General features: G+C 39.3%; 1 protein-coding gene across 1 annotated transcript in view; it reads right to left on the reverse strand.

Annotated features, from left to right (window-relative positions):
* Positions 1 to 27,500, reverse strand: part of LOC129111068 (sodium channel protein type 4 subunit alpha-like) — a 138,462-nt gene that overhangs the window by 103,673 nt on the left and 7,289 nt on the right. The window contains exons 3-8 of the mRNA XM_054623362.1: positions 27,181 to 27,325; positions 24,452 to 24,570; positions 18,656 to 18,745; positions 16,939 to 17,067; positions 6,703 to 6,794; positions 3,626 to 3,868 (exon numbers count right to left, since the gene is read on the reverse strand). Of these exons, the coding sequence (XP_054479337.1) occupies positions 3,626 to 3,868; positions 6,703 to 6,794; positions 16,939 to 17,067; positions 18,656 to 18,745; positions 24,452 to 24,570; positions 27,181 to 27,325 (818 nt within the window). The remainder of the gene's footprint in view (positions 1 to 3,625; positions 3,869 to 6,702; positions 6,795 to 16,938; positions 17,068 to 18,655; positions 18,746 to 24,451; positions 24,571 to 27,180; positions 27,326 to 27,500) is intronic.

Genomic DNA, 27,500 nt, shown 5'->3' on the forward strand with positions numbered 1-27,500 from the left:
TTATCTTATGGGCTTCTGCGTCTGACCTTTCCAGGCCGAAGCTAAAGGCTAACGTTGGCCTAGCTATGATGCTAACCGGTGCTACGATCTAGACATGCTCCAGAAGAGAGCTTTGGTCCAGAGGTAGATAGTCAGAACTACAAAAGTCACCATTAGATAATACCCCATTTGCGTATTTAATTATGACATTTAAAAAAACTTCTAATACAAAACATTATTGTCTTAATGTCAGTAATCATCTGGTGAAGTTTCATGATGATATCTATTAGTTATTTTTTTACCCTATTCACCTGTAGAGTCTTCAACATGTATGTAATTTAACTAAACATATCTTTAAAGGACGTTTTCTCTAAATGAGTTTTTTCTCAGACTCTGATCCATAAATCTCCACTTCAGTAGCTCTTACATACACCAAACTTTACAGCTTCATTCCTCTCTATATTCTGAAGGTTTCTACAGAGGGGTTTGTTCATATATCATTCATAGCCTGATTTATACAACATTTACTACTAAAAACATGGAGAAAATAGATGTTTTTATGCCTGCTGACAGTATTTTCTGATTTATGGAGTGTGACAACGAGAGATCCTACATTCCTTTTGTAAAAACCTTTGACTCTAATATGTTAACGAAATAAAACAAGAACTTTGAACCTGACTTTATCAAATGTTCAGATTTCTGCTCTGGAAATGTATGAAAATAAGCACATATTTAATAAGATAATGCCACATTTCAGAAAACTTGTAATACAAAAAAGAATACTCTTAATGTCAGTAATCAACTGGTGAAGTTTCATGGAGATATCTGTTGGTTAAATGTGTTACCCTATTCCCCTGTACATCACAGAGGAAACATGCTGTCTGTTGATTTTCACTTATTGAACCTCCAACAGAGAAGCGCCGGACTCTGACCAGACAGAAAAAAACACGAGCATGATGGGAAATGTTTAAGCGTGGAGAACATCCACATCCATTGATCTCCCACTGAGGGCTGTTTTCAGATCAGCCCAAACCTGGACGGGCGCTCTGACGGCGGGCCGAGCTCTCGGGTTTCACGGCAGCTTTTAGGGGTCGATACGGGAGCCTGCAGGGGACATTTGTTTCATGTGATGGATGGCAAAGCCAACTGGAAATGAATAAATAGAAGGCACATTAGCAAAGGAGAAGCTTGTCCCGAAGAAACCCCATTACTGTAAGCTCAAAGGTGCCTTTATTTTGGGCGGTGTCACCCTTTAAGAGACGGCTACTTTAAGTAATTACACGATCTGTTTTTAACAAAGTTTCCTTTCTTGTTGCTGGACTGTTAATCAACTCTCACTGCTCCTAACATGACAGCACTAATTGGTAGGAATAAATAGATTTGCCTTTATATTTGAGCTGAAATTAAAGGGTCATAAAGGGGAACTGTAGGGTCATTTGTCAAAGGGTCAAAGGGCGTCAAAAACTGACATTTGGGGTCACTTTCTAACTATTACGCTCCACTACAGTTACATTACTAACGTTGTAAAATAGGTTTATGCTACACGGGTTATAGGTGAGCTCTCTCCACCTCATTCCCCACCATTCTGGTGAAGGACTAGCTAACTAGCTAACTAGCCAGCCATCCGTCTCTGGAGCTGAATCCAGTCTGTGTGTTTTTATCACTATAACAACTAACAAAAAATAAAATAGTAGAAGAAGCACTGCATGATTTGCTATATTTTGTAGAGTTTCATTCTGTTTGTGGATGAACGTTTAATGAAACATATATATATATATATATATATATATATATATATATATATATATATGTATATATGAACGTGTGCAGCCACATGCAGGTTCAATATTTTGGTCACATGGAGAGAAAAAAAACTGTTGTGTAGCTCTGGTTTCATCTGACAGCAGCATTAAGTGTTTCCTTAACCCTGACCTCGATCTGTGTGTGTGTGTGTGTGTGTGTGTGTGTGTGTGTGTGTGTGTGTGTGTGTGTGTGTGTGTGTGTGTGTGTGTGTGTGTTGCCTGTACTGTATGTGCTTATATAAACTGTGTGTGTCCCAATAACGTATATTATGCTGCCTGGTCAACATGACTGACGTGAAAAATCAAATACTGTATACACCAACTGACCTCACATGACCTCTGTGTGTGTGTGTGTGTGTGTGTGTGTGTGTGTGTGTGTGTGTGTGTGTGTGTGTGTGTGTGTGTGTGTGTGTGTGTGTGTGTGTGTGTGTGTGTGTGTGTCGTGGGAAACTGCCCAGCTGAACTGCCTGTACACACACACACACACACACGTGACAACATGGTTACAACTGCCGTCAATAACACACACACACACACACACACACACACACACACACACACACACACACACACACACACACACACACAAATGCTGCTGCTTCGTTTTCTACTTTACACTCTAAGAAATAAGGGTTTCAAACTAGAACCATTTGCTTCTGTAGAACCCTTGTTTGCAGGGTTTTTCTTTGTGAGACCAAACTGTGATTGTGAATCAGGATAGTTGTGGGTTGAGCTGCACCACAACAGGTTCTAGATGAAACCCTTAGAATATAGACTGGTTCTCAGTAAAAAAAAAAAAAAATATGGTTGAGTTCTAGATGAAACACTTGGAATATAAAAGGGTTACTAGTAGAAATCACCTGGATGGGTTCTAAGTTAAACCCTTCGATTAGAAAAGGGTTCTCGGATGGGTGGGTTCTAGATGAAAACCTTGGACTATGTAAGGATTCTTTGTAGAACCTTCTGGTTGGGTTCCATATTAAACTCTTGGAATATAAAGTGCTCTCGTAGAACCCCCTGGGTTGGTTCTAAATGAAACCTTTTGATAATAAAAGGAGTTCTCAGGGATTGTAGGGAAACACTGTCAGATAAAACAAAAATCCAAAGTAATCCCAAACGGACCAATAGAAAACCTTCCTGAACCCACATTAGTGACTTTTCTTAAATAAAAGTATTAATTTAATTAGCCATGAAATCACGACAAAACACTAAAGTCAACACCTGAAAACAACATGATTCAATCAGAAAAAATGCCAAGTAGCAAAAGCGATAGCTTAAGCAACTATATCAACTCATCATACCCAAAATAAGCTAAAGTTTCCATGAGGATATCAATCAACAATCTAAGAAATGATTGTTTTTACAGAAGTTTTGTTCCCACGCTACAAAACTGCATTCAATTAAGTTTCAAGTGAAATGTATTTTCAACCGGATTACGTTTGTATATCACGAATACGTTTAATAAAAGTCTTTATTTGTGTTTGTGTCCCTTAAGACACCTAAAGATCCGTACTTATCTTAACTGCATAAACATAAACATAAATGAGGTTGCAGTTTCAAAACGCTTTGTTTTGGTTCAGAAATGTCAAGATTCAACATGTTACACAGACAATTACAATGCCAACAATTATGTAATAATTATGGGTTGTTTTTGCTTTTTCACAAGATTTCCATCAATACTTTTTCTGTGAACAACAAAGCCCGGCTTGAGACCAGAATGAATTATTTAGCCGTGATATCAGGTCAACACCTAATAACATCTGGAAAAACTGTCAAGTATCAACAGCGACTCCTAGAGCAACTTTATCAACTCATCATATCCAAAGTAGGAGCTTCCCCCTCACCCTCGTCGTTGATGAAGTCCTTCCGAGAGGCCCAGGTCCTGTTGTTGCAGTAGAAGCTGGTGTTGTCGGGCACGGTATCGTTGATGCAGTGCGCCGTGCTGCGGACGCACTTCTGCCGCAGGTTTCCCATGAAGAGCTGCAGGCCGATGAGGGCGAAGACGCTCAGGCAGAAGACGGTGAGGATCATCACGTCGGCGAGCTTCTTCACCGACTGGATCAGAGCGCCGACGATGGTCTTCAGGCCTGAAGGACCGCCGGGGACGCAGACAAGGTTAATACTCACAGGAGCGTTTCTGAATTTAAAATGAATAATTCAACCTTATAAAGAATTATATATCGGAAAACTCAATAAGAAAAAATGAAAATCAATGAAAAACAAGAAGCTAGTTTGAATAAAAAGGTCACATTAAAGGAATAGTACAACGAAAAACTATATAAATTGTATATTCTCACCACTCTAGGCTCTATTGTCAAGTGCATTAAGGATAACGGAGAAGCTGCTGTAGCATCCTATGAGTATTTCTTCATTGCAAGATGAGCAAACAAGAGCAAAGATCAACACTGGAAGCTTTTCTGGATAGAGAAAAGATGCTAAATGGACTGTACTTGTACTTGTGTATCTCTTTTCTCGTCTTCCGATCACTTTTTTGCACATTTTGCTCGTCTCCAGACTGGCTTTGGTAGGAGTTTGATTGACAGATGGTTCATCCAATCACCAGCCACGAAAGTTTCCAATGACGGCTTCTCATCAGGGTTCGTATAAGAAATGATCTGCTGAGTCAGGTTAGTTTAGGAGAGTGGAACGCCCCAATATATTAACGTACTAAAGGACATTAGAAGATACACAAAATAATTTTTGGGATTTACACTTTTCGGACGCTATATGACCTTTTTTCTTGTCTTTCGTTTGTCCTCAATCAAAGTCTGTTTACACTGACGTACTTTAATTTTCCAGAGGCGCTCTGCTCTCCTTAACAAACCTGACCATGAAGATTATTTTTATCCAGAACCAACAGTGATTGGATAAACCACCTGTCAATCAAACTGTTACCGAAGCCAATCAGGAGACGAGCAAAAACACATTTCCAATGTAGAAAAGTCTTCAGTGTCAATCTTGTCTCTTCTTTCAATAAAGAAATACTCTCCAGTTCTGAAAGAACCGGTGCCTTTGTAGCATCTATGCTAACAAACTATTTGTGTCGTCCCATACACACCTAAGCCCCGCCCCCAAATGCCAGTAGCTGCTCATTGGTCCGAATCCACAAACATATCATTTGAAGCCGTGCAAGGTTTCTCTTTAAAGGGAATTTGATAGATAACTTTCACTGGAACCATATGAGCTGAGAGAAATGATAACTACATACAATTTATATTGTTTTAATCAAGGACCATAAAGATGGCCGCCTACTTCAACCTAAATATTTCAGCCCAAATAGAGATAATGAAACAGGTTATGGGGTCAAACCAAAGGGCAGCCATCTTTACGCACCATAGAAACAAATCACAAAATAACTCATAAATGAAATAAAAAAGAAGTCTTTCAACTCTGCTGAGAAAAACGTTGCCACTGTGAAAAAACACAAATAGTCACCACGATCATCACCAACAGAACGAAGAAATACAAACTTTCCGTTTAACATCGAGATAAAAAAACACAACAGTCACATGAACATTATGGTAAAAACAGCAGGAACAGAACACACTGAGAACACAGAGGGTGCAGACAAGTTGACCGTCTTCGGCCAATCGTTCCAAATCAAAAGAAGAAACCAGTTTCTCTTCAAACGTTTTCAGCACTTTCTTTGGTGAATTCATTAGAAACAGACACTTTCAATTTGCACGATTAACTCAAAGAATCTCACCGTCTGTTAGCTAATGAATGACTAGTTTGACTATATTCAGATAATGCTGTGTTATGACATGCTTTGGACATGTTTGCTATTACTGTGTAACAGTTATAACATGTATTAGACGTTGTTATAACAAGGCCATGAGCAGGGCGTGTTTTTAATCACATGTTTAAGACGCCGTCAGCGCTGCATGCTAACATGCACAGTGGAAACATACAGAGGCCAGCCAGCGACAGACTTTAGGAAATAGTTCTGTATTTTTGAAATTATATAAAAATCTCTTTCTTTTAAAAGTGAGGTAAACATTTAAGAAATAGATCTAGATTGAAGTTTGGGTTCGTGTTTTTAAAAATACCAGCTTTCACTATGATCAAACTTTGTGTCTTTTCTTTCTTTTTGTTGCATTAAAAGTTGTAATACTACCCTGTAAGAGTACTCTGTGACAGTGAACGTACTGATACTACACTGTAAGAATATTGAGTTACAGTACAAGTACTGAACCCACACTGTAAAGATACTCTGTTACAGTACAAGTACTAAAACTACACTCTAACAATATTGTGTTACGGTTAATGTACTAAAACAACAGTGTAAAAATACTGTGATACAGTAAAAGTACTAATACTACAGTGTAAAAATACTCTGTTTCAGCAATAGTATGAACCTCACATTGTTAAAAAATATTCTGTTACAATAAAAGTACTAATACCAGTGTAAAAAATACTCTGTAACAGTATTAGTACGAATACCACAGTGTAAAAATACTCCGTTATATCAAATGTTTTAATACCCCATGTAAAAATACTGTGTAAGAGAACAAGTACTAATACTATACTGTAAGAATATTCTGTCACAGTAAAAGTACCAATACCACAATGTAAAAATTTTATCACTAGCAGAAACTCAATTATAGACGTGAATTCAGTTTTAATTGAGTTGAATTAATGACATTATTTGTATTAATTATTAGAAGCCGTTTTCACTCATGACTCTCTGTCATTGGATGTTTTGTTGTAAAGTCGCTGTTTGCTGAGCCTCTGATGTCGTCACAACCAACTATGAGGAAGACTTCAGTGCGTCTTTCTGCAGACTACCTACGAGTACTTCATCAAAGTGAGAGATGGTCTCAGTGGTAGTATGCAGGATGAGCATTTCAAACACTGAGCTTCGTTCTTCGGTGAGGGGTGCGTTTGATATTCACTCCCCCCCTGCGTTTCGCTTCCTCACCTGGGATGACTGAGATGGTTTTGAGCGCTCGCAGCACCCTGAACGTCCTTAAGGCTGACACATTACCCAGGTCCACAAACTCAGTCACATATCTGCAACAAGCCGGGAGACAGAAGCACAAAACAGACACACACAGAAGGGTTTGACCACACTGAGCAACAACGAGCCGACACAGAGGGACAGAAACATGAATAGAGACACAGAGATAGAGGTACAGTAGAGACGGGCCGGGTCGGACGGCAACAGTGGAGGATCAAACCGGAGACGTCGACGGTTCAGAAGGGGAAGTCAGACGGAGGAAGCTGCTCACGAGGATGGAAACCGCAGACAAACCTTCAGATTCTGAAGAAGACTTTTAGTATTTTTGGGGACACATTAGGGCTGCAATTTGTATTTTTTTCATCATCAATTACCAAGCTTTATTAAGTTTAAGTTTAAGTTTAAGTTAAGTTGTTCGTCAATACAGTCGAATTAAATCTAGTTTCTCTGAGAACCAGCATGTAAATTTTGATTAAAACATAAATTCCAGGTCCTGAAAAATGCCTATAAAGATATTACGTTTACTGTTAAAAATTACCAGAAAAAATTCACTTTAAAGAATCAAAAAACTATTAATTTGTAGCATTTCTGCTTTTAAGAAATATACTTTGTTGCTGATTAATTTTCTCAATTAGCGAATCCATTTATTGACCAATTGTTTTGGATATAAAGTGAGTGTTCGATAGATTAAGTGTCAACAATAATCTTTGCTTTGAAGGCTAATTTAATCCAACAAAGTGTGTTTTAGCTAAATGAAGTGACATTATTAGTTTAGCTGTTACCTTCACATTTTGTAAAACTGGTTAGTTTGTCCAATTTGCGAGAGATTTTCACGTTTATATTTCTTTAAATGTTTTTAAATAACTTGGAAGGGGAGCATTAAAGCTGAGGGTTATTCAGTTGGTTGAAATCTGCAACCTCACCACTAGATGGCACTAAATCCTACACACTGTCCCTTTAAGCTACAACGTTATGCTACATACAAAACCACAAAAGGAAATGTTCCTGCTCGATATGTAGCATCAGCGTTAGCATCAACGCTCTCCTGATCATGTGTGTCGACGTTTTTCATTCCATCTCCAGTTCGAGTGTTCAGCTTTCACACGTCTGACTTTTCCTTCTCCACCGTGTCTTCAGTTCAGATCACGTGATTACACCGGTGACCCCTGATTGGGCGGAGAGTGGGGAAGTGGGCGGGGGGGCTGGTGCTGCAAGACACGGCCAGACATGGGACGAACAAGAGAAGACGTTACGATGACGAGTGTGTTTTTTTTGTTTTTTTTTCTGTCCCGTGTCGCCCCCTGGTGGTGGTGAGGCCTTACCTGGGATGACTGAGATAGTTTTCAGGGCTCTCAGCACTCTAAAGGTTCTCAGCGCCTGCAGGTTGCCTACTTTGATAAACTCTGTTAACAGCCTGTAGGGGGCAGTGTGGTTGGTTGTCAACATACGAACAAAAGAAGAAAAAAACATAAGAAAGTCTGAAAATACTGTGGTGATTTAAAAAAAATAAAAAAGTACATCCCTGTGCACCAAATGATCAGATTTTAAAACATCAACAGAGAGACGGCAGTTAATTAAATCTGCTATAATACAATGAGGGAGTTTATTATAGCAGATGTGGAAAGAAAAAAACATCAAATCAAATGTAAGTTTGTCTTTTTCACCATGTTTTCTTTGCACATAATCCAATGTTTGAGATTGTTTGTGATATTGAACTTTTGCACATATATTGAGGTTTTCTTTCACCGTCTGATCTAATAATATCAGCGAGTAAATGCGTACGATGAAGGGTTCAGACTGTAGATTATCATATATATGTAAGCGTTTGAATGGATTCAAAATGCTGAAATGTTTAAAAAGAAAAGATGAAAGTTGGTTCATCGCAAGTTACAAATTATGGCGAGTCAACAGGCAACCGTTTTTCTAGAAATTATACTTATATTCTATTCATGGTTTTAACATGATGCACAACAGATTCAGTGTCCAGATGTTTAACTGGAAAAAACACAAAGAAATCTGTTTGATTCGTCCTTCAACCAAAACCATCAAACATATGAATTTCCATCAACAAATAAAAGTGTATAATGTGGTAAAAGCCAGGCTGTGAAGATGCCAGTAGGGCGCAAGGCGACGGCGGCCATTTTGGATCCCCCCCACCGGTAGGATGGAGTCATCTGATCCCCCTAGCCGTCCTCCTTTACGGCTCATATTTCAGCGGCGTTGAGCGGCGGTCTGATTGAATTACAGCCAGAAGAGGCCGTCTAGATGCAGCAGCTGATAGAACCAGTGACAGCAGAGGCACTTCACACTGGAGAGGTCACTGGTGCTCCCTCACTCATACTGGTTGTGAGTTCTCCACCTTTAAATGGGTCAACTGGTTACAAACAGTTTTTGTGACTAGAAAAGGGATGCGCATTTGGAAATGGGATGGGCGATACCAAACGTTTTAGATTTGATACTATGCAAAAAAGATACCACTAATCTTTGATATACCGATACAATTTTGTACAATATTTAACGATACTGATACTTTTTGTAAAAAAAATATGATACGATGCAATTTTTAACGATACTGATACTTTTTGTACAATTTATAATGATTCTGATACTTTTTGTGATATTTTTTTAACAAATCTGTTCCTCATAGTAACTTTCAGTAAAAGTACTAATACCACACTGAAAAAACACTCAGTTACAGTAAAAGTCCTGTGTTGAAAATGTTTCTTCAGTAAAAGCATCAGCAGAATCAGAATAACCAGAAAAAAACTGTTAAAGTATTCAAACTTTGACTGTTCTACTATTATATATTTTATCATGTGATTATCAAAACTCATGCATTATCGTAAAAGCTGAATTTTACTGTTTGATTTATGATTTTGATAAATCTGCTGATTGTTTTCTCTATTAATCGATGATTGTTTGGTTTTGGTTCATTGGTTAGTACATTGATGACAGCTGACGTTCTGTTAGCGTCTCCTGTCTTTATGGAGATGATTCAGATGTTTGTTTAACTGACACAGTGATGATTTATATGTGATTTTATTACGCTAAGATGACATAATATGTTGCAGGTTTAATGCGGTGAAAATGGCTGAGGAGTGCGGTGCTGCTGGTCCGGTGATGGAAACCATTAACATGTCATTACAGCAGCAGTATCAGGAACACAGGGGCGGGATGGGGGAGGGGAGGGGGAGGGACTCTGTCTCCATGGGAATCCTGACATGGTGGGAGGGGGGAGGGCATCAATCAGACATTTAGTGTGTGTGTGTGTGTGTGTGTGTGTGTGTGTGTGTGTGTGTGTGAGTGTGTGTGTGTGTGTGTGTGTGTGTGTGTGTGTGTGTGTGTGTGTGTGTGTCAGTAGGGGAGTGTCTATTCACCGACCATCACTCTGGTTTTAATAAAGCCCGGCTCAGAGGGGTGATGTGTCAGGGGCGGACTGTGTGTGTGTGTGTGTGTGTGTGTGTGTGTGTGTGTGTGTGTGTGTGTGTGTGTGTGTGTGTGTGTGTGTGTGTGTGTGTGTGTGTGTTCATACATGCACTATTATGGTGGTGTTATTTTTGGTGTGTTATGACCACAAACTCACTTAACATGTTCTCCATCCTTATGTGTGTGTGTGTGTGTGTGTGTGTGTGTGTGTGTGTGTGTGTGTGTGTGTGTGTGTGTGTGTGTGTGTGTGTGTGTGTGTGTGTGTGTGTGTGTGTGTGTGTGTGTGTGTGTGTGTGTGTGTAAAGAGGTGACTTATTTGTCCCTGTCCCCCTAAAGATCCAACTGACCGCAGGACAGCCCTCGGTTCAAGGACACACACACACCTACTGACAGTGTGTGTGTGTGTGTGTGTGTGTGTGTGTGTGTGTGTGTGTGTGTGTGTGTGTGTGTGTGTGTGTGTGTGTGTGTGTGTGTGTGTGTGGATCACTGGACGTCAGACAAACAGATGGGAGATGAAGGAAGGAGCAGGTGGAATATTTACTTAATTAGTTGATTTGAATTTGTTTATTTTTAAATGAAAACCGTGTTGTCATGTACTTTTTCTTTGTGTGTGCACACGCTCCCTGAAGATGCCTCAACGACTCAGTTTCCCAGAATGCCTTTCTGACCGTCACATCAAAAATGCTCCAAAAAGGTGTATTTGTTAAAAGGATGGGAGATACTACACTGATACTCTTTGTTATAATTAAAAAGATAGCAATACTTTTTGTTACATTTTTAACAAAACTATTCCCGATACTATTTGTTACAATTTCAATGATACCAAGATTTTCTTTGTTTTTAATTTAGCGATACTCTTTGTTTAAAGTATTACCAATACTGATACTTTTTGTTACAATTTTAACGATACCGATTTTTCTAAATGAGTTTGTAGAACCAGAAATAATCATTACACCGACATTTATACCTGCCATTATTAATACAATTATTACAAATGCAAATATGTGTACCATTACATAAAACAAGTTGTGCCACTCAACGTAAAAAAACGGTCCAGTTTTTTTACATAAACACTAACTTTCAGGGTGTGTTGTTTTTAAACACTCATGTTACTTTGTGGCGTTTTAATTGTCACAAATATCATTTATTTCTAGTTTCCTGTCTGACATTCTCCCACACTTTGATGTGGAAGTGTCCAGCTGTTTCTACATAAATTACATAATTTCATAACCGATATTTATAAGGAATCGATACCAAATGAGTAGTCGATGTATTGAGACTTAACACTGATGTATGGAAGTTAGTTTTGAGGTAAACTATAACAGCTGTTATTTTAAACTCAGTGACCCCCAACAGACAACAAGCAGTACACAGGAAAACATTTTGATTTGCATGCTAAATACACTTAACTCCTTCTCTCAGATTAGTAATTAATACTCTGAGATGTTTGGATAATTGGTGCTCCTGGACTACTACATCAAACCCTCCAATTACTCCATTTAGCCTCTCAGATGAACAGCCTCATTCATTTGTCCTCATCGTCTCGGCGGCCTCACTGCAGGCCGCTCAGCTCTGATAGATTCAGCTCGTTAACGTCACACGTGTTCTGTCGGCATTAAGTTAATAACTTCAGGAATCTGCAGTGTCAGCGCAAAAGAACTTCATGTTCAAGGGAAGTAGGGAAACTTAAAGATGTGTCTGAAGTCGATTGAAGTGGAGCAGGTTCTCCCGTCTATCAATTGTTACACAACTATTTCATGTTAACACTTTGAATTTCCTCCAGGAGAAACTGTCTGCAGGTGTTGAGCTGGCATCTCCCCTCTGTTTGATCTTGTTAAAATGCCATTACATTTGGCAAACAGCGCATTATAACTTGTTGAGAACTATGAACTCAAAGTTCAGGACTTGGGTCATGATGGTGTTGACTCGGGATTTGACTCGGGACTTGTCAGTCTTAACTTGGGACTTGACTCGGAACTTGTCAGTCTTAACTTGGGACTTGTCAGTCTTGTCTAGGGACTTGACTGGGAACTTGCCAGATTTTACTGGGGACCTGGCTTAGGACTTGTCAGTGTTGTCTTGGTACATAACTCCGAACTTGTCAGGTCTGACTGGGGATTTGAGCAGGAACTTACTGGGTCCAAACTTGTAAGTTTTGTCTCGGAACTTGATTCTGGACTTGTAAGTCTTAACAAGGGACTTGACTAGGATCTTGTCAGTCCTGACTTGGGACTTGAGAGCAAAGACTTGAGACTTACATGTGACTTACAAAACATGACTCGTTCCAACCAATGTAAGCTATGTCCATAACCCATCTGTCCATATGAGCATAGTCTGTAGGCGATGAAGCCTCTTAAACCCTCGGGCTGAATCTAACGGCGTCTTTGTTCCTCACATAAAGAGGAAGACGGATGTAAAGAACACCAGCTGATGTACGTTTGACTCTTTTAATGGTGGATGTGTCCTTTAAGTGAAGCCATTCTTCCCTCTCGAGGTCGCCGGGGTCGCCTTATGTAGCTCCACCGCTCCATCTGAGGACACCTTCATCAGGACGCTTCAATTTAGCGGGAGGTGGCGGTGGAGGTGACACCGCTTCATTACCCACAACGCACCAACCGAGCCTCTGGGGGGTCGACTATTGATCCGATCGTTCATTGCGATCGTTCATCTTGCCGGCGGCGTTCCCTCGCTACACGCCTCTCTGATTGATCGCCACCTGATCGCTAACCAAACCAAACCGCAGCGATTTTACATCAGTCAGTCAATTACTGAAGTGGACGGGTCGCGCTCTGCTTCTTCCTGAAAGGTAACGAGTCGCCGAAAGAGCTGCATTTTGTGTTTCCTGTTTTTTTTTTCTGGCTCGAATTGACGGTTTTGAAAGTTATTTACATGCCGAGTGGGTTTAGGGAGCCTTGAGCTTTTCAAACCTGTAATTTGGAAAATTCATGGGTGTCACTGAGAAAAACACTTATTCTTTCAGTGGATCATCCAGCTTCAGACCTGTTGCCTTTTTTTGAAGAGATTTTCCTCTTTAAAGGAAACAACTTTAAAGATATATTTATCTCTCCTCATTTATCTCTGATATCTTTATTTTTTATGTATTTCTTTCCTCTTAAAGTTTACATATAATCTATATTTATATTCATTTTAGGGCCGTTTTATAAAGAAAACCTTCAACTAAAGTTAAAGCATGAATATAAAATCCACAAAACCAAGTAGGACCACAGCAACATGTTGCATTACATTGCTATTAAAGGAACAATCTGGTGTATTTAAATGGTTTTAACGTCTTCAATAAGAACTTATTTGAACCCAATTCAGGGAAATTCAATTGTAACAGCTGCTAAATAGTCAAAGGCAAGAAAGAAAAGGGATTTAGTATACTAAAAATAAAGATGATATGAGTGATTGAAAATTATTGGTATAAATTAAAAATATATATTGTTGCGGACTACAGTTTTCCAAATAGTACTACCAAATTTTTAGAAACTTAAAACATTGTATAAGGCTACTTTATACGATAACCTGCGTGAACTCTATAAGAATGTAGAAGAACAAAAACCTAGAATTATTTTGTAAAATAATCAGTTGTTATTAGTGGCAAAGTTGTGGGCTGGTTTTATTTCTTAAGCTTGGAAATCTGGCTGAGAGTTCAGTTTATTTGATGTATGTACAGCAAATACGTTTTTTCCAGTGTAACGTTTTGATGGTCGATTAGAAAGTCATGTGAAAGTCTGTATTAAGAAAGGTTAATAAACAACTTTTTGGGATAAAGGTTACTAGTTTTTAAGAAGTGAAGTTATTTTAAACTGCAATCGCCATTAGCAATACTCTAGTGGTGCATTCAAGGACACTCTGAAATCCGATATACGAGTGCTGAATAGAATTAAATCGCTGAGCTAAACTGTAAGAAATACAAACAATACACAAACATGGCCATTTGAAAAAAGGACACATTTGGTTGTTACTCATTAAAGATGTCAGACCTTTTCTAATTAAAGTTCCTTTTGTATAATGAAACAGTTAAGATTCAGTCATGAAGTCTATAATCTATAATATATTTAATCGGAGCAGGTGTCTGATCATTTAAGGGCTGTTTTTTTTGACAGAAATCCCCAAACTGGGAAGAAAGCTCATTTTTCTTTTTGGTCAGCTGGGACCAGTTGACAGCAGCCCCCCCCCAGGGAGCTGTGTTTAAATGGGGGTCAAACAAACACCCGTCTACACCCACATATCACTCCGACCACACAGGACACACTGAGGGTGGAGGTCAGCTGGTAGAAAAAGGCAGAAACACTGCCGGGGCCAGGGTTCGAATCCCACTGCGGTTATCCAGAATATGAGAAACAGCGGTGAGGGTGCATCAGTGAAAAGACGTCCAGCTTTATTGATTCTCTCTGAATAAATCACAATTTGTCAAACTGTCTTCTGCAAATCAAACCTTTGTCCTCGTGCAGACCAGCAGAGCTGGAATATTTAGATCCTCTACTCAAGTAAAAGTACCAAATACAAGAATATAAAAACTAAAAGAACTTCAATTCAAATGTTATTTAAGTTAAAGTGAAGAAATATCATCAGTAGAATAAAGTCGTTATATAGATTTAGAAGTACAATAATGTTATATGGGCAACAGTCTCTATCTCAACACTAATTAATGCATATAATAATCTGTGTATATAGCTCATGTATTTATAACAATAATCATAACACATTTTAAAGTTTTTTAAGGGCAAGTATCATAAAACTTCATAACTACCGGTCACTTGCTGACATTCATTTTGCAACCATTAGAATTCATGTTGTTGTAATACATTATAATCTTTTTATAATGCATCTATTTCTTCGTAATATTCATAATAATTAGTACTGACATATTAATTTACTTTTTTATATCTGCACTCTTCTCAAGTTGCTGGACAGACATTTCCCTCCAGATGAATACAGTTATTTTATCTTAATGTGAATGCAATATTTTTTATATATTAAATAGTGAAACATTTTTTAACAATAATGCAGCATATTCTACGACGGCATCACATGTTCGGGTTAAAAATCAAAATTATCTAATAAAAACAACATAAAGTAAATGTTTGTGTAAACTCTGATTATTTCACATCACATTAACTCTCCTCCGTGTGGACCAGAAACATGGACTCTCATCACATATTGGGTTTATCGGTGGAACATGATGCTGAGGCCTGAAGTCTGTTTCTCTTTTGATTGACAGCACAATGAGAAGGTTTTCCTCCTGACGCTGCGAATGTGTCCGAAGTTCACAAACCTCGGCTGCTGAGCTGCTCCAGCCGAGGTTTTTTTTAACGTTAACCTCAAAAGCTGCAGAGACGAGCTTCTATTAGTCTTCATTCTAATGCGGCGGCCTCTAATCCCGTCAGTACAACGCAGCCGTGACACTTTTCTCTTTTCACCCTCGGATTCTTTCCACTCGCTGCTCTTCTCCTGCACAGATGTTTTCAGATTAAAAGCCTCCCAGCGGCTGAAGTTGCACAATCACTGGCCCCGTTTTCTGAAGTGTTGTTTTGAGTTTAAGCATGACACCAAATAAAATTAAGCCTTTTTAAAATGTGTGTGTGTTCCTTTTCTATTTTCACTTCATTTACTTTTTTATTTATGCTTTTCTCCTGATCCGTTAAATATGAAAACTGAAAATAAAACACAGAATGTTAAATATTTTGGACTTCATTCCAGACATTATTTAAATATCGATTTCTATGTATGAATTTGCAATATTAAGACTATTTTCAGTTCACCACATTATAGTTGGACTTTAGATTTCTAACCTACTGTTCTGCTTTTACAGCAACGTTTACAAAACGCATTGCAGAGTGAAGTGAAAGTAAGAGATCAAGAGCAGAGAAAAATTGAAGCGTAAACAGCAGAAAAGCGTTGCTGCTTTGCTCCACACAAGTTTTTAAAGGCAAATTTGTGCAGCTAACTTATCAGCAATTAGCATTATGCAAAATATTTCATGTTTGTGGCTAATTATGTCAAGTTATATATATATGATCTGATTACCTGGAGACTCTTTCAAAGACCTGCAGGCTACAATGTGAAGTCAGTAGATCTCGTTACAGAGATTTAAACATTTTACTGAATCTAAAGGCTGATATTTCACGTTTATTGCACGTTTTCAGTTTGGATTGTTTACATCCGGAAACACATCTTATGAAACAACATGTCCTCATACAAACGGATCGTATCAAATCTTACGAAAAGTTACTCCTGCATGTTCCTACGAGGTCCAGCAACACATGTCAATTTTCGCTCGTTTCAAGAATACCGTATTTTCAAAACAAACTCTTGTGTTCACAGGAGACTCATTTGGGTTTAGGCAACACAACTACGTTGTTATTTAGGTTTAAGGAAAATATCCTGAAATAATTTTTGGGGTTTAGGACAAAAATCATAAAAATACTTAGGTTTTAGGAAAAGATGGTCGTTTGGGTTAAAACAATCAATGAAGTGTGTTTACTGAAGTTTGCAAGTTACGTGACAAATAAATCAACATGACTTCTCGTTTCACATGAGGAACAAACAGCGTTCTCCTGGCTGAAAGACTGTTGTTTGTTGGACCCGTCCACCTCCTCTCCCTCCTGCCCGCCATGTCATTTAGCGGTCTTTGTTCTTATTTTTCTTATTACATATGAACGCTTTGACGCAGGACTATTGTTGAAAGGGTTTTTTCTGTATGTACCGTTTGTTTTTCAGGAACAGGAAGTTAAACTTGTAAATGTTTGTGTGTGTTTGACTCACGCCATGACGATGACGCTGAAGTCCAGCCAGTTCCACGGGTCCCTCAGGAAGGTGAAGGGTCCAACACAGAAACCCCTCGCCAGGATCTTTATCAGGGACTCGAAGGTGTAGATACCTGTGAAGGTGTACCTGAGGGAGGGAGGGAGGGAGGGAAGGAAGAGAGGAAGAGAGAAGTTAAAGGAGGGGAGAGATGTTTGTGAGTGAGGAGGAAATGAAGCGGGAGAGTTAAGAAGGAAGTAGAGAAGGAAGGAGGCAGAAACAAAGAGGAGACAGATGGAGGAGGGGAACAAATGTTTGGAATCATATGTTAAAGGGCGAGAGGAGAAGGTGTGAAGAGAATAAGGAGGGAAAGAAGGGAAGAAAATAAGGAGATGAGATGAATAAAAGAGAGAGAGAGAGAGAGAGGATGAATATTCATTAAATCAGCAGAGCCTCCTCTCTCTCTCTCCTCTCTCTCTCTCTCTCTCTCTCTCTCCTCTCTCTCTCTCTCTCTCTCCACCAAACATCCTTCATTTATTTATTTTGTCCCCAGAAACAAGTTTGACCCGACGGGTCGTCGACTGAACGGTACAGACAGACGGACAGAGAGAGAGGATCACGTCAGAGCTGAAATACTCCGACTTTAAAACAGGTTTAGTTCATCAGAAGATTCCCCCGTGTGGTGTCGAGGTATTCAAATGGTTTTGGTACCAGCTAGGAAGGGACTAGGAATTACCACAAAACAGCTTCAAAGAGACACAAACGTGCTACAAAGATGAGCAAGACAACTACAAAGAGACACAAACACCTACAAGGAAACACACAACAACAACAACAAAGAGACACAAAACACAACAAAGAGACACAAAACAACTACAAAAAAACTACAAAGAGACACACAAAAATGACAATTAAACATAAAACAACTACAGGGACATACAACAAAAAAAAGCACACAACTACAAAGAGACAAAACAACTAAAAAGACACAAAATAAGGCACAAACACAAAAGGCATAACACAACTACAAAGAGTTGCAAACAGCTGAAGAGACACAACATGACTTCAAAGATTAGAAAAACACAACAAAGAGACACACAACTACAAAGAGAAACAAATAACTACAAAGAGAAACAAATAACTACAAAGAGACACAAACAACAATAAAGACACAACTACAAAGAGAAACAAAGAACTACAAAGAGAAACAAAGAACTACAAAGAGACACAAAACAACTACAAAGAGTTGCAAACAGCTGAAGAGACACAACATGACTTCAAAGATAAGCAACACACTATAAAGAGACACACAACGACCACAAAGAGGCACAAACAATCAAAAGAACACAAAACAACTACAAAGAGACACAAAGGAACTACGAAATACATAAAATGACCACAAAGAAACATGACACAACGACAAAGACACAAAAGAACTACAAAGAGAAACATAACAACTACAAAGAGACACACAATGACCACTAATAACTGTATGTCTGCCAGCATACAGTAAAGGTTGTAAACTCAACAAGCAGGTGTTAGAAAATGACAGGAAACAAACTTTCAAAATAAGATTAAAAGAAGCATTTGAAGCTATAAAATAAGACAGACAGACAGACAGACAGACAGACAGACAGACAGACAGACAGACAGACAGACAGACAGACAGACAGACAGACAGACAGACAGACAGACAGACAGACAGACAGACAGACAGGCGGGTTCCAGGTGTACTTACTCCAGGTACTTGGCCCAGTAGGCCGGTTCGGACATGGCCATGAAGCAACAGTTGGTCAGGATGGTGCACATGATGAACAGACTGAACAACGTGAGCGGGTCAAGGAAAAAGAAGGTTTTCACATAAACGTGTTAGAAAGAAAACACAGGATATGAGTCACGGTTTGGTTATATGACAAAAAAAATGGGACTTTAACGAACTGAATTTCACAGAATGCTAATTAAATATGCAAGAAAACATAGAAACAATTTTGTGGATTTTCATGCAACAGGTGCAGCAAAACTTTATTGAAATAATAATAATTTGTCCCTGATTTTTTATCCATTTATATTGAAATTTTTCCATTATTTGTTGTTTATAACATTTAATAAATGAAAAAAAAAAGGTGCAAATAATATGGTTAAGAAGTCTTCTTTTGCATAATTTTGTCAATAAAATATATTTTCCAGACAGGCTTTATATTGTGACTATATTTTTGAACATCAATGTTTTTTTTTTTGAAGTCTTAGAGAATAAAGTACAGGTGTTTTAAATCCCATTTGTTTGGTGTTTTGATCCATTTATCTTTAAAATACAAATCTTAAACACATGAATGTTAGAAACTGTGATGTTAGTAATTAAATCAGACGAGAGGAGGAGCCAGAAAACAATCATTCTATCCAGATGTGTTCTCCTTTATAAGTCACTGCCTCCACTGATTTATATTCATTAATATATATTTTAATTTTATATTATTTGTATTTTATCAGGAGAGTCCAATTGAGATTTTAAATCAAATTTTTCGAGGGAGTCAAAGACGAAAGCATCAAAAGTTTCACATTAAAACACAAATAATAAATTTAAACAAAACAGCAAGAAATCTAAAAGTTATATATGTTTTTCACATAGAACAGACTCAAAAGGAAACAGAAATAAGTAAAAAAAAAACAGCATAAGAAGCACAAATAAGAGACTTAATATGAATATATCCGTCAATAACAGAACCTTTAAATTCAGCGTTCAAATATTCCTTAAACCCGTTTTTATAATCTGCCTTGTTTATAAAAGAATCTACTCTAAAGTGACTAATGATGAAGTTTCAGATAAACCATGTGAGGCATTAAGTTTGACCTCACAGGTCTGAGATGTTTCTCTCAGTTCTTCGGGTCAGCAGGTGAGAACAACAATAAGAGCCGGAGAGAGAAATTAAAGCTCAATGTTCGGCTCTCAGGCTCCGAGGATAGAAGCTCAGAGTCAGACGTGAAAATGGAAAAATGTCCTCCAACAGAAAATAAATACAGCTGATGGACGAGCTGCAGATTCTAGACTCAAAGACCCCTCTTTGATAGGTAGACATGTGTGTGTGTGTGTGTGTGTGTGTGTGTGTGTGTGTGTGTGTGTGTGTGTGTGTATGGGTATATGTGTGTGTGCGTGTGAGTGTGTGTGTGTGTGTGTGTGTGTGTGTGTGTGTGTGTGTGTGTGTATATGTATGTGTGTGTGTCTTTGTGTGTATGTGTATGTGTATGTTTGTGTGTGTGTGTGTGTATGTATGTGTGTATGTGTGTGTGTGTGTGTGTGTGTGTGTATGTGTGTGTATGTGTATGTTTGTATGTGTATTTATGTGTATGTTTGTGTGTGTGTGTGTGTGTATGTTTGTGTGTGTGTGTGTGTGTATGTTTGTGTGTGTGTGTGTGTGTATGTGTGTATGTATGTATGTATGTATGTATGTGTGTGTATGTGTGTGTGTATGTGTGTGTGTGTGTGTTTGTGTGTGTATGTATGTGTGTGTGTGTGTATGTATGTGTGTGTATGTATGTGTGTGTGCTGACTGCATGACCATTGTTTTTTTAATACCTTTCCATTACGTGTAAATAAAGATGAAGTGAAGTTCTCTCCTGTAAATGAATCTTCCGTGAGCACAGAGGAGGGCGAGAACAGAACAGAGTTATAATCGTCGTATAACGGCCAACGCTAACTTTTCCAAACTGTCAGAAAGCCGGCGATACGCGTTAAATATCACCTTCCTCCTCCCGCCGTGTCTACAGCCACGAGGCGGGAGAGAGAAACCCTTCGCTCAGCCGTCAATCACGGCTATAAATGAATCATAATTATTGTAATTTGGCGGGAGGAACATGGCGGCGAACTTCAGCTGAAAAAAGAAAAAGTTTGATTTTGAGCTGCGGGGTAATTGTTGATTGAGTGCCGGCTGTAATGATGTTGGTGGCAGAGCGGCGAGATAACACGGTTACCGATTGACAAACAACGCCGGGAGCTAATTATGGCGTAATGACAGCCCTGCTGCTATGGCCCTCCCAGGCCACCGTACCGGTAATGTCATTACGCCTCCCACACCCACCGCGGGGTCCATCTGAAGATACTTTTTATTATTTCCTCCCTCTTTCCACAATTGTGCGACTCCATCATTCTTACTGCTCCACTGACAGCTTTTATTTTGAAAGAACAGCAGGGAGGAAATGTAGAGAAGAAGAAACCAGAGGTCAGTCTTTTATTTTTAAATGGCCGTTGAAGTCGGACATTTTTAAAAGGAGCCTTTAAAGAATTTACAGGAAGTGAAAGAAATGTTTACTTCCTGTTGGATCGATTCTTCCTTATTCTCTTCCCTTCTTTCCTTCCTTATTCTCTTCCCTTCTTTCCTTCCTTATTCTCTTCCCTTCTTTCCTTCCTTATTCTCTTCCCTTCTTTCTTTCCTTATTCTCTTCCCTTCTTTCCTTCCTTATTCTCTTCCCTTCTTTCCTTCCTTATTCTCTTCCCTTCTTTCCTTCCTTATTCTCTTCCCTTCTTTCCGATTTGTAGGCTACTTGTAGTTTGCAGGTCAAATTTAAAACACTGATAAATCAGTATTATATATGAAACAATAAGACCAAGATAATAACAAACAATTAAAATAATTTAATTTAATTTAATAATATTCACAATAATAAAATAAAGCAGTAAAAAATAACATTATGAATTTAGGAGAAATCTACAGACGCAAATAGAAAAAAATTGTAAAATAAAGACCTAAATGTATATTTGGGACGTGTTCAACAATGTTTCCAGACTTCTTTAGACTACAAACCATTCTGCCCGAAAAAACAACAAAGACTGAAGGAAAGTGGCGCTAACACAATTTTACGTCTTTTAAATGTGACCTCAAACACAACACGACACCTCAGCAACATAAAGTCCACTTCAGCTCAACAGCAGAGGAGCAACACAACCAGACTCAGCTGGTGGCTGCAGTGAACTATGATGAATGAACCCGCTCCCTGAGCAATGCATCATGGGACACAAAGTCAAACGTGTGTCCTCCACAGCAAAGGGCCCCATGGGAAATGAAGTCAAACAGTGTTTTCCGTCCAAAAAAACCGACAGTGGTCTAAAGAAGCTGAGAGAGGGAATGTGCAGTCTTTTGTTTTCTAGAGGTGTTTGCATGTGTGTGTGTGTGTGTGTGTGTGTGTGTGTGTGTGTGTGTGTGTGTGTGTGTGTGTCTCCACCTCACACACACTTTGTCATTGTGGCGCCAGTGCAGTTGGGCATGAATCCAGAATGCACTTGATCTCACACACAAACTAAAACTCCTCTTCACAACCACAAGTTCTCCTCTCCAAACGACTCCAAACGACTCCCCCCCCCAACACACACACACACACACACACACACACACACACACACACACACACACACACACACACACACACACGTACGTGGCACATCAGCAGCACCACACCTCCATCGCCGACCTCTTCACCCACTTATCCCCCCCGACAACAGCAGCGTGTCTGCCGGCTCGCCATCTCTCAACACCAGCAGCCGCCTCCCGGTGTAAAAATAGACGGGTGTGTGGGGGGGGCTGTTGAGTTTTGGGTGTTGGGTCATATCTGTCAAGTTGGCTTGGTGTCTGGAGCACAAGGAGGACGCCGGCGTGGCGCCAATGGATGGCGTGGGACCGGGGCAACTGGCCAGAATCTATACATCTGGAGCCACAACATCTGGAATTTAACTGTGATGTCTTCTTTATGGTCAAATTTGAGATTATTAAAGTTGTGATTGAAGATTAGAGTTTCAGAAAGTTTTGAAAAACTTTGGATGCAGTCTAGACTATTTAAACTATTAGCAAAGCAGGTTTATACGAAAGTTCAGAGGCATCGCAGTGTCTCATTTGTCTTATTTTGAAAGTATCTGAACGGTGCGTCCCTTCTCAAAACAATACTTTATTTTGGCCAAACTACCATTACTCATGTATTACAGAAATCTGAGATTATACCAGATTTTCTCCATTGAATCCAGATCTCATCGTAAAACCTACATTTCTGATCTAATTTGCTTCGGCCAGACGTCACATCTGGATCTGAAAAGAAAATGACTCTACTTCTCTCTTGATTTATTCCCTCAGTAAAAATTGTAAACATGAGTTTATGGTCTCAATCTCTAGTTTGTAGTTTCTCAGGTTGATTGGAACATTTTGGTTCAGACGTTTCCACCCTCTGGTCTCACTTCTGGCTCCAAACACAACCCAAGATGGCAACGGTAGAAAACCAAGATGGCGGCCACTAAAACCAAGGTGTAAACGGCCCAAAAAAACAATATGGTGACGGCCAAAATGTCCCAAACCAATGTATGTGTGTGTGTGTGTGTGTGTGTGTGTGTGTGTGTGTGTGTGTGTGTGTGTGTGTGTGTGTGTGTGTGTGTGTGTGTGTGTGTGTGAGCAGGGACCTATATGATGGGAAATATTTACTGGTCATGTTTATAGCTCACCAGACACCTCAAGATGATATCTGGTTTAGAAATACGACCGACAGGATAAGCCCTCTGATTCACACACACACACACACACACACACACACACACACACACACACACACACACACACACACACACACACACACACACACACACACACACACACACACACACACAGTTGACATGATTGGTAAATACAGTCATTCCTTTACGGGTGTCTGGACACCATCCAGCTGTAGGAGCCGGCGTAAACTGGTCTCAGAGAGGATTCAGAATGTAGAGAGATGTCTGATTATAATAAAGAGTTATACAGAGTTTATATACACACATATATATATACACATATATATATATATGTGTAAATAAAAAGTGTACTTGATTAATATTATGTGACCTGTAAGCTACGCAATAAATAGCATTTGATCCTAACAGTTCAAATTTTCTTTTTATAGTGGTTCTTAAAATAACCACATTAATATTATTTGGTGGAGAAAGAAAATATATTGATTTTACATTATAATTTAATGGACTTTAGATGTATAAAATAGTTCACTTCACATTAATAAACGATATTTAAGCCAAACTGTTAGCATAAAGCTTATCACTCAACATTGTGTGAGCTAAGCCGTTAGCGTTAAGTCTGCCACTCAACATGTTGTCTAAACCGAACCGTTAGCATAAAGCCCATCACTCATCATTGTGTATGCTAACCAGCTCAGAGCCTGCAAACCTTTAAACGGTTAGCATCACTCAACATGCTGAACTGTCAATACGACTACCAGGAAACATCCAACATGTGATAGTGTACAATTACACAAATACAGGCTTTGCTGCAGCCAGTCAGCACTAAACAACATGAAGCAGTGATCAGCGGCGAGGCTTCAGACGCCTTCAGCCGGCGGTCGTTTCTTTGCATTATCACCCACACCGCCGTCAGGCTGCAGGGCTGCTCTGCATCCGACCCCCGACCTCTGACCTCCCCGCAGACATTTCCCCACAGTCAGCAGCGGCTCATAACACTGTAGAGACGTCATGCGTGAGTACATACAGTAGCAGCAGTGAGGGTAAGGATATGAGTGGACCAGGATCTTGATGGCGATTCGGCGGATGGGATGGAAAGGGCTGAAGATGTAGAGAGCTGAGTTGGCGCTGAAACGGAAGATGGCCTTCCCTTTGTTCAGGACTATGAAGGTCTGCAAGAGAGACAGAAAAACAGGTTTATTTAGATGTTATTATGTAAATAAAATATAAAAGTAACAAGTTCGTTCAAACATAAAATACGATACGGTTTGATACGAAACAAAACGGTAGGAAAACGATATGAATGGTTACGATTTGAAACGATAAGATTCAGTGCCATACGATACAATGGGATACAATACGATATACAATACGCGATACACGGTACGATATACGATACCATATACTATACAAAATGTTATCAAAATGATGCGATAACATTCAATATGATAAGATACGTCACGGTACTAAAACGGTATGAACCACTACGATACGACACAATTTGAAACGATAAGATTCAGTACCATACGATACAATAACATACATTACGATATACGATACGATATACAATACGATATACGACACGATATACGATACGATATACGATATACGATATACAATGTACGATATACGATGTACGATGCGATAACATTTATTATGATACGATAGGATACAATACGATATTCTATATTGTCCCTATAGGGATGTTTGTCTTGACAAATGCTTCACACATTATATGACAGATGACAAATCATCTAATCATAATCGCTGCCTCCACTTTACTAAATCAAAAGATCCAGACAAACAAAGAAACATGTACATAAAATGTTCTTTTGTTTTTTTTAAATAAGTGAGGTGCTCAGAAATGCAAACAGCAGCATTGTCATTGAAAACAATCACAAAGAAAGCCGCCCTCTGTCTGATCAGGTGACAGTGAGGGAGCGTCATGCTTCAACGGGTTGTTGAGTCGGTCCACCGATAAGTTGCCGACCCGAGGGGTTTTCCTCTGTAAGTTTGGGGCGGTGGAGGATGATCTGATGAAGGACCAGCAGGACGAACGCACAAATAACCCTAAAGTCAAAAAAGGAAACTGTCCTCTGATGACCTCACACAAAGGAAACAGATTTAATCTACGGCCGGATGAGCATCTAGTAATAAGGAGAAAGTTTAGTGAAATTGTTTAATGAGTGCTCAGAGTGTTTGTTCCTGCAGACCAACAGGGATTCCTGGTTTAAACCCAGAGGAAACACACCTGAGCTTAAGAGAGAGAGAGAGGCGACTAGAGGAAGAGAGATGGAAAGAAACAGGGTGAGGTAATCCCTCAAGAGAAACCCCACGAGAGAGTAAAGGCAGAAACTTGTTATATCTTGGTTTGTTTTTTAGAAACAGGAGCGAGATAACGAGCAAAGTTAGAAGAAGCTGGTTGTTCTGTTTCTACAGTTATTTAACTTTACAACGCCTACCCGTCTTAATTTGGTAACTCCTCCACAGTAAAACACTCAAGAATAAGTTGAAGTCCAGACTAAGACCGCTTCCTGAATGTGTTCAGATCGGTACAAATACACTGACGTGTAATTAGCTGCCTTCTTGGCCAGATCAGATTGAAAAAGAGATTTTTTTTTTTTTCCCAATTGGTTTTTATCTGGTTAAATAAAAGTTCAATGGGAAAAAAATCATCGTACCGAGGACGGGAAACAAAATAAACTTCAATCTTCTCAGGAATCTATGATATATATATAATCTGTGCAATAGTAACAATCATTCTGTCCATTATTCTTCATCATATTGGAGTTATTGCTCTTTTAAAGATTTTGACTTATTTATTATTCTTTACTGTGTGAATACTCGTACATTCACGTCTCTTATTTGCATTATCCACTCTGCTACTGTAATTCTTAAAATTTCCCCACTGCGTGACTAATAACACATTATCTTATTTTATCTTATCTTAGAATCTCAGCTGAGGCAACGAAAAGGTTGAGGAAAAGATAGTTTTTTGGGTTAAAATAACCACCGTGGTGAAGCCAAAGTACACAAGTAATGTGACAAAAACTTCATCTTTTACTTCTCGTTTCACAAGAAGAACAAACAGAGGTCTTCTGGAAGAAAGTTCCAAGATTACGTGGATTAAATCCGCAAAACATTTCATGGGATATCTCAGAATTACGGCACATTCTCTTTCCGTAGGTTTTGCTACGAATGCTGGACGGGACCGACTTTGATCGCATGAACCAGGTGTGAACAAGGTCTGATGGGAGAATTCACAAAGCCTTGGAATGTGGCCACTGATAGCAACAAGAAACTACTTCCTACCATTAAAAAACATGATTCACAAAAAGATGTGGATCTAAAAAGCATAGAAAGAGGCAGATTTTGCACCAAATATCTTCAATTTAGCTCATTTCAATACGTGCAGATATCACAGGAGCATCCAGACGCTGTTTGCTCTGCAGCTCAGTCGGCTTATTTCACCCTTTGTGGTGCTTTTAGAATCAAACGGTTTCTTTCTCTTCTTATTTTGTGCTGGTTTAATGGCTGCAAAAGCTGCACAAAGCTTTTTTTTGTGAATTCGCCCCTGAGAGTTTAAATCCACATCCTCCCCCTCTGGTCTTCAGCGAAGTAGGCTACCAAAGAGTCCATTTATCTTCCAGGGATTCTCCAGGAAGGAGAGACGGGGTGTTTTCCAAACACCTTCACACACACACACACACACACACACACACACACACACACACACACACACACACACACACACACACACACACGCTCTCTGGGTCACCTACCCTCTTGTCTTTGAAGTAGTATGGGTCGATGTCCTCCAGGGGAACGCCCACCAGATGAGACGGGATGTCGGCGAAGATGCGCGGCAGCTGTTTTCCTGCCTCCAGGTCGGGCCGACGGCGGGGAGCACCACGTCGCCCAGGTCCTAACACACACACACACACACACACACACACACACACACACACACACACACACATGAACACACAAACATCTCACATCTGCCTGCTGAAGCTGCCTCACATCTCTACATTTTATTCTGATTTGTACCTCCAACATTTCATTCCTTCTAGCTCTTCTTCTTAATAATAATGCTTAAAAG

This window comes from Anoplopoma fimbria, chromosome 21, assembly GCF_027596085.1.
Source record: "Anoplopoma fimbria isolate UVic2021 breed Golden Eagle Sablefish chromosome 21, Afim_UVic_2022, whole genome shotgun sequence".
In the NCBI taxonomy this organism is placed as follows: Eukaryota; Metazoa; Chordata; class Actinopteri; order Perciformes; family Anoplopomatidae; genus Anoplopoma; species Anoplopoma fimbria.